The 9018-nt window shown below is 38.9% G+C and overlaps 1 protein-coding gene across 1 annotated transcript; it reads right to left on the reverse strand.

The window, feature by feature from the left end:
• Window positions 1–7437: 7437 nt before the first annotated feature.
• Window positions 7438–8596, reverse strand: LOC149409107 (uncharacterized). The gene has a single exon (XM_089650150.1). The coding sequence runs from the start codon at window positions 8594–8596 to the stop codon at window positions 7487–7489; it is 1110 nt and encodes a 369-aa protein (XP_089506276.1). The 3' UTR covers window positions 7438–7486.
• Window positions 8597–9018: the final 422 nt, after the last annotated feature.

Raw genomic sequence — 9018 nt, forward strand, 5'->3', positions numbered from 1 at the left:
GGCTGGCCGACAGTCGGAATCCTTTGACATTTGCTACGGATTAGAGCAACTGGTTCAGGAGCCTACAAGGGTTCCTGATGTCCAGACTCACCGTTCCAATCTGTTAGACCTATTCTTAACTTCTGTGCCACACGGTTATAAGATTGACGTCATAGCGCCTCTGGGATCATCTGACCACTGCCTAGTGACGACATCAATCCCCGTTAGCCTCAGATCAACCAATGAGAGGCTGAGGAGAAAAGTGTGGCACTATAGGTCAGCAGTTTGTTTTGTTATGCGGGCCCATTTCAACGCTTTTCCGTGGTCAGCTGTTTGTTTTCGGATTTCGGACCCTTCAAGATGTGCCCAGGAGATTGGTGAAATCATCAAATCGGCGATGGATGGCTTCATACAATTGACTACTAAAGAAACTGGTGTGGGTTCAAAGCCGTGGTTCAGTCGACAATGCTCCGAAGCAGTTCGACGAAAAAACGCGGCTTACCGAGCCTACAACACATCTCGAATGCCCGAAAGCACATCAGCATACAAGAAATCGGCAAAGGAATGCAAGAGAATCATTAATAGGTCAAAATTCGAACACGACCTGCAGATCAGCAAAAAGCTGGCTGCCTGCCCGCATGGCAGCAGAGCATTCTGGTCCCTTGCGGGCTCAATAGGTCGGAATTTTTGCAAACCCAGTTTTCCACCTCTTACCAGACCTGACGGCTCACTAGCAAACACTGCCACCGAAAAGGCTAACTTATTAGGGAAAATGTTTGCGGAAAACTCGACCCTCGATGACGGAGGTGCTGTTCCGCCGTCGGTTCCTCACTTCGGCTTCCATATGAAAAAGCTGAGGATCCGGCATCGGGATGTACTCCACGTTATACGGGGGCTCGATGTTAACAAAACTAGTGGACCTAATGGAATACCTGCCCTGGTATTGCAGAGGTGTGCTGCGGAAATAGTTCAAGTTTTGACAAAGCTCTTCAAAATGTCCCTGAAGTGTGGCACTGTGCCCTCTGGTTGGAAAAAAGCGGTCATTCACCCTATTCCCAAGAAAGGTGACCGCTCCAACCCGGCCAACTACCGCCCCATGGCGATCACATCTGTTCTGTCCAAAGTGATGGAACGTGTGATCAACGGCAAACTGCTCACATACCTCGAGAAGAACAAAATTATCAACGACCGTCAATACGGATTCCGGCGGAACCGCTCGTGCGGTGATCTTCTCTCGTATGTGTCGCATGTTTGGGGGCGGTGCCTGGAACGTCACGGTGAGACCCAAACGTTGGCACTAGACATATCCAAGGCCTTTGACCGGGTCTAGCACCGAGGACTTGTCAACAAATTGCCTTCTTACGGACTTCCCGCATCCATGTGTACGTGGATTGCTGACTTTTTAAGGGATAGGTCGATTCAGGCAGTTGCTGACGGTTTCACCTCATCCTCACACTCTTTAAATGCTGACGTCCCACAGGGATCGGTTCTGTCTCCGACTTTGTTTTTGTTGCACCTCAATGACCTTTTGACATGTGCACCGATTCATTGTTACGCGGATGACAGTACAGTTCATGATAGCTTTTTGTTTGACAAGCCCCCAATGGGCACACAAACTCCAACGGCTCGGAGGGCTTTGAAGCAGAGAATGGACGGTTATCTCGAGAGTATTTCCTCCTGGGGTAAAAATAATCTCGTCGAATTTAATGTTTCAAAGACCCAATCCTGTCTGATTACGTCTAAAAGGGATCTAAATGATAATCTAGGGTCCTTCAACGGAAGCAATCTTCCGAACAGGCCTTCCATTGATATGCTTGGTGTAACTATAAGTCACCAGCTCAGGTATGGGGGCTCCATCGAAGCCAGAGTAAAGCTGGCCTCTCAGAAGCTGGGCTTACTGTACAGGGCCCACAGATACTTTAATAGTACACAACTGCTGACCCTGTACAAATCGCAAGTGCGCCCTACTGTCGAATTTGGCAGCCATCTCTGGTCCGGAGCCCCTAAATACCTGAAAAAATCCCTTGACTCTGTGCAAAAACGGGCGGTCCGTTTGATAGATTCCCCAATCTTAACAAACGGACTGCAATCTTTAGAGCACAGGCGTCAGGTAGGTATGCTGTCCTTGTTCTATCGGTATTACAATGGAAGATGCTCTGAGGAACTAGCGTCATTGATCCCTTCGGCACCGGTGCGTAGTCGGGATACACGCCAAACGCGCGCCCAACATTTGTACACGGTTGACATTTGTCACATGAGAACGGGTCGCTTCCACGATTCGTTCTTAAGTTCAACAGCTCGGCTGTGGAACGAACTGCCGGCCTCTGTGTTTCCTCCCTCAACAACATGGGACTCTTTAAGACCCATGTTCACTCCTTCCTCTCCACAAAAAGACCCTCCACACAGCATCCCCAAAGATGACATAGGCCCTGAGGGAAATTATTTTCTTCAGGGCCTCGTGTGTGGAGTTAATATAAAAAAAAATCTCTTACTTAATATCATCATAGAGTTTCTGATCATTTTATATTTTCTGATGTCTTTGTATTTGATTTATTGTTTATGGTATATTTATACCTGTGTTATTATTAAATAAATAAATTAATTAAATTGCAGTATTCCTACTTAAAATTGTCCACGAAAACGAGCGGCAAAATGGTCCCCACGCGCCCACTCTAGGGTTAAAACTACACCCATGACACGAAAATGTTTTCATCTTATTTTTTCAGCAGAAAGTCTACATCTTGCACAAACCGCATTTCACCGTGCACCGTTTTCGTGCGACCAATGCGCCCATACCTGCGAAAATACAAGCTATAAAAAGACGCATCTAGGTCTCAAACCTCACACGTGTTTAGTATGCGGTAAAAGCTTTACTAAAGCTGGGTGTTTGGGTGTGCATACGAGAATATATAGAGGAGAAAAACCACACTGTTGCGACCAATTTACATGCGCTCGTAAAGACTCTAGCTCCCTCAGTAAACATAGAAGAATTCTTGGGAAGGAAAAACTAAAGAAATGAGATGACTGTAACTATTCTTCTCGAGATTTTGGCTTCCTTGCAAAGCATCGGTTGAAGCATTCTGCGGATAAGCTTTTTATATGCGATATATGCACTTATTCTGGGTCTAAGCTTGAGAATTAAAACAAAACAGATATTTGCATACTAAAGTCAAGACGCCATTTGATACGCTTGATGTTTTTGTAGCAATGATTTTGGGTGCAGATAAGTTTATTTACGTTGTATATTTTATTGTAGGTGTGTTGAAATCCATTGCATCGTGTTGTATTGTGAAGCGATGGATGGCAGTATTAGAGTTATAAGAGTTATATTTTAAGCTTTAACACTATTAAAGAAAAATATGAAATAGTTTTAGTGTTTTCTGAAAATGTTTATTCAGTGTCAGTCTGATTGGGGTTTCAACCCCAGTGATGTTTTTTAAACACCACTGGGGTTTGTTGTTGGGAAAAGGGAATATAGAAAATGAAGGTTGGGAAGACCTGGTTATACAGAACGGGTTGTCAAATTTTTTTTTAAATATTACATTTTTTTTAAAAGACAAACATTATTGGGTTACGAATATGCTAACAATATTTGATAATCTCCTACCACAACTACAGTAAGCGGGAAATGTTACTTGTGTTGTGATGATAACATAGATCTTACTCTATGGAAACGCAGTGATAATAATTAGAAAACAATAAAAAAATTAAAGCTAACCTAACCTAACTTACTTTACCCAGTTAATAAAGATTTTGTTTCATCACTTTCCATGATTTTATATACCTATTTAAAGACCTGATTAATTATCATTTTGATGATTTATCCGGTCACCGTGGTAATATCTATTCTCGGCAGAAGTCCCTAGAAGTAGGAAAAAATAGATAGGCGGAGGGACAATTGTAACAAATCCGTTTATATCTCCGGTAACGAGCTCAGGATAATAATGATTTTTAAATAAATTGGAGTTTTATACTTTACCTCTTCGGTCGTGTACTTTCTCCACCCTGTCTTCTCACCAATTCAGGTCACATCAGTTGGGACGAGGGGGATGAATTTAATTATAAAAAGATGTTAGATATTTAGGCATTTGGGTTATAATTTGGTTTGGCCAAGTTTTAATACAAATTCTTAAATATACTTAGATCTACTTATTTCTTAATCTGAACTAATTATCTTTTGGTTCGGGGTTGCTTCTTCATTGTTCACGTCGATATTGTTAATTACACGCATGATATTATTCACCGTGTTGTCACTAAGTTCTTTGCGTGGCCTTAGTAAGGCCGAAGTTCAGTTCAGCAGCTAAGGGCCTCCGAGCCGAGACTCCAGCAAAGTCTCCCACCAGCGCCAGTGCCTTTGTCTTTTGCACTTTGGCCATTGGCCGTGTCAGGTCACCGCTCTTCTTCGGCTCATGCCCAGCTTTACATTGCCGAACCGAGAAACATATCTCGAACTCAAATTCAAATTCTTCATCCACCGCCCAGCATCATACCCTCAGGCGGGAAACGCATACTTGGTGTTCCACAACCACTCCCGTCTCGGTCTTGACTGTCGGTCCTCTATGAACTCGTAGAACTGGTGACTCTCCCCCACCAAACTTGACCATGCGACACTTTTATTTAAAAAAAAGTTTAAGTAAATGTTGGTATCGGGGTGTAAATATTTCGTTATAGTTGCTTTGGTAAGAAAATCATAAGAGAAGTTATTATTATTTACCAGTCATACCAACACCATACTACAGTCAAACTATCTGATTTGACGATCCGTTTTCCCAATGACAAGTTTTTAATCATTTACGATTATCACATGCCCAATATTGAATGGAATAATCTACAAATATCAACTAACAGAGACCAACGTTCACTCGCGTTACTTCACTTCTTAGGCTAGCATTACACTTGTAAGTTTTTTCGTAAATTTACGACTTCTAGCCAATGGGCGCATTGGATTTTCAAAATGCAAAATGCTAGCCTTATCTAATGCTCAATTTAACCAGTTACCTAACAAATATGGATGCATTTTGGACCTAGTTCTATGTGACACTTTAGCTGATATATCGCTTGGCGATTAAACATTTAGTTAAAGAAGATGCTCATCACAATTCATTGATCATAGATCTGGAATTTCTAATAATGCAACTTCTCAAAAAATAAAATTATTCCAGCAGAATACACAGAGATTAATGAGCGAAAGAAACCTACTGGTCAATTGTATGCACCGGATGTAAAAGCAGCGTTAAAATCGTTTTTACTTTATAATTGAACAGATCTAGGTGTAAAAACTATTTAGATAATTAAATTTTAAAAACTAAGTTATTTCTTCAAAACCATCAGAATGCCCTCAGTGAAAAGACATGGAGAAATATACATACTCTTCGCCAATCGCTCTTAATATACGGAATTATCAGATGGGGCAGTGCAAATGACAATATTTTAAAATAAACTCATTAAAATCCAAAAAACCTCTATAAAAATTATTCTGGAAGATAAGGAACGAAGTTATTCAATGCTCATAAACTTTACAAAAGAATCCCACTCTCATTCAACAGAGGGCGATCATAATAACCAAACCATAACCAAATACATTACATACAATATCACCCACACACAGTTTTACCAATATCAACCTATATGTTCTTAATTTTTATACCGTTTTTCTGTACTTTTTTCTCTGTACTACAATATAAACCACTGTAATAATTTGTAAAACGTGTATTCAAGAATAGACATAAATAAATAAAATACAGACGAAACCGAATCCACTAACCGAATAAAAAAACACAATGTAATATATTTATAACTAACTGACGTGTACCCGGCGTAGATCGAGTTTTCTCTTCTTTCAATAAATATAATATCCATGTTTCACCAATCATATCCATCAAATTGTGAACAAAGGTATGAAAACACTAGGCTTCGTATTAAGAACAACTAAAAACTTTAATTCTCTACAAGCCATTAAACTATTATATGTATCTCTAGTAAGAAGTCTAATTGAATATAACTTAGTAGTTTGGTCTCCATCTTATAAAATTCACATTTACAACATTGAGCGAATACAAAAAATTTCTATGTTTTATAAATTTTAAATTAAATATCCCTGTCGAAGACTTAAAATACAATTTCTTATTAAATACTCTAAAAATACATACATTAGAAGACAGACGTAAAATTAACGATTTAACGTTCTTATTCAAAATACTTATCTCTAAATTCGACTGTTGTGAACTCCTGCAACTTATAAACATACATACACCCACAGTAACAACACGACAAAATACAATATTCTACAGCAGCACACATAAGCGTAACTAAATTGCCCACTCTCCGATACAACGACTTCACACCATGGGAAATCAGTACTTGGGTGATGTTGACATATTCAATACCAACTTGGCAAGTTTTGTGGATCATTTAAAACATTTATTTCAACAATACTCCTAAACACACCATGTAAACCAAGAAATAGCTGTAATTTTCTGATTTTGTTTCTTGTGTTTGTATGACTTGTTGCATAGCTTTTATTCTTATTTTTTATGTTTCAAAGTATTTGTCAAATCAAAATTATACTACCAACCATGTAAAAGCCCTCTGGTCGTTAAATAAATAAAAAATATCATGCACATATATTTATAATAAATACATATATGTAAAAACCTTCGGGAAGAAATTTTCTAAATGTAAAATTTAGAAAAGTGTTTTAATTTTTTATACCTTAAGTGAAAACACTATCAAACATCGTTGCATAGTTTAGAGGAAATAAGCGCACAAACAGAGAACCATGGATGTTATACTCTAACGAGACACAAATGTATAGTCACGATTAGGAATTTACTAAAAGTTTATCGGGAAAATTCCTGTTATCCAGTTTTAGGGCGACTAATGGAAAATAGCCTTGATAGACCCAATCTTAAAAAATAATTTCTCAAACTATCTAGATATATCTAAATTATCGATTCTAAGTACAGTATTGGGAAAAAATCCACAACACAGGTGAACTCTTAGCGTCTAGGACAATAAACTATACCTTTTTAATACAAATATATTTAAGAAATAAAAAAATGGTGTTTACTATCAAATTATATTCTACTAAAGCTATTAGACGTTTTGAAAGTGTGTTATAGTAAGACAGAGGCATGATAAAACTTGATTACGTTCTTCGTACGATCGAAAGCTTGGAATTTAAAGAATTTGAGAGTATGTGGCTCGTCAGACTTCTTTTTTGAGAAAATGAATAGTTGCACCAAGTACATGAAAAAGTTTTTTCTCCAATGAGAATCAGAATATGTCTTTTCTTTAGAGAAAATGAATAGTCGCACTCAGAACATGAAAAAGGTTTTTATCAAGTGTGAGTCAGCGTGTGGCTCATCAGACTGCACTTTTGACAACGTGAATAGTTGCACTCGGAACATGAAAAAGGTTTTTCTCGAGTGTGAGACAGCATGTGCCGCTTCAGTTGACACCATCTTGAAGCTGAATAGTTGCACTCCGATCATGAAAAAGGTTTTTCTCAACTGTGAGTCTGGATGTGGTTAGTAAGCTGGCCTTTTCGACGACATGCATAGTTGCATTCGGAACACCTAAAAGGTTTTTCTCCAGTATGAGTCAGGATGTGGTTCGTCAGACTGTTTTTTTGAGAAAATGAATTGTTGCACAAATAACATGAAAATGGTTTTTCTCCAGTGTGAGTCAGCAGGTGGCTCGTCAGACTGCCCTTTTGACAAAATGATTTGTTGCACAAAGAACATGAAAAAGGTTTTACTCCAGTGTGAGTCAGCATGTGTATCTTCAAACTTCCTTTGTGAGAACATGAATAGTTGCACTCGGGACATCTAAAAGGTTTTTCTCCAGTGTGAGTCAGGATGTGGGACGTCAGACTGCTTTTTTGAAAAAATGAATTATTGCACACAGAACATGAAAAAGGTTTTTCTCCAGTGTGAGTCAGCATGTGGCTCGGCAGACTGCTCTTATGAGAAAATAATTTGTTGCACAAAGAACATGAAAAAGGTTTTTCTAAAGTGTGAGTCAGCATGTGGCTCGTCAGACTGCTCTTATGAGAAAATAATTTGTTGCACAAAGAACATGAAAAAGGTTTTTCTCCAGTGTGAGTCAGCATGTGGCTCGTCAGACTGCTCTTATGAGAAAATAATTTGTTGCACAAAGAACATGAAAAAGGTTTTTCTCCAGTGTGAGTCAGCATGTGGCTCGTCAGACTGCTCTTATGAGAAAATAATTTGTTGCACAAAGAACATGAAAAAGGTTTTTCTCCAGTGTGAGTCAGCATGTGGCTCGTCAGACTGCTCTTATGAGAAAATAATTTGTTGCACAAAGAACATGAAAAAGGTTTTTCTAAAGTGTGAGTCAGCATGTGTTTCGTCAGGTAGCCCTTTTGAGAAAATGAATTGTTGCACATAGAACATGAAAAAGGTTTTTCTCCAGTGTGAGTGAGCATGTGTCTCTTCAGATCGTCCCTTCGAGAAAATGAATAGTTGCACTCGAAACATGAAAAAGGTTTTTCTCCACTGTGAATCAGCATGTGTTTCTTCAGATCGTCCCTTCGAGAAGATGAATAGTTGCACTCGAAACATGAAAAAGGTTTTTCTCCACTGTGAATCAGCATGTGTTTCTTCAGATCGTTCCTTCGAGAAGATGAATAGTTGCACTCGGAACATTTAAAAGGTTTTTCTCCAGTTTGATTAAGCATGTGTTTCGTCAGACTGCCCTTGTGAGAAAATGAAATGTTGCACAAAGAACATGGAAAAGGTTTTTCTCCACTGTGAATCAGCGTGTGTGTCTTCAAACTTCCTTTTTGAGAACAAGAATAGTTGCACTCGGAACATGAAAAAGGTTTTTCTCCAGTGTGAGTCAGCATGTGTTTCTTCAGATCGTCCCTTCGAGAAGATGAATAGTTGCACTCGAAACATGAAAAAGGTTTTTCTCCACTGTGAATCAGCATGTGTTTCTTCAGATCGTTCCTTCGAGAAGATGAATAGTTGCACTCGGAACATTTAAAAGGTTTTTCTCCAGTTTGATTAAGCATGT

This window comes from Hesperophylax consimilis, unplaced genomic scaffold, assembly GCF_061612785.1.
Source record: "Hesperophylax consimilis isolate HC1 unplaced genomic scaffold, BYU_Hcon_1.0 scaffold_36, whole genome shotgun sequence".
In the NCBI taxonomy this organism is placed as follows: domain Eukaryota; kingdom Metazoa; phylum Arthropoda; class Insecta; order Trichoptera; family Limnephilidae; genus Hesperophylax; species Hesperophylax consimilis.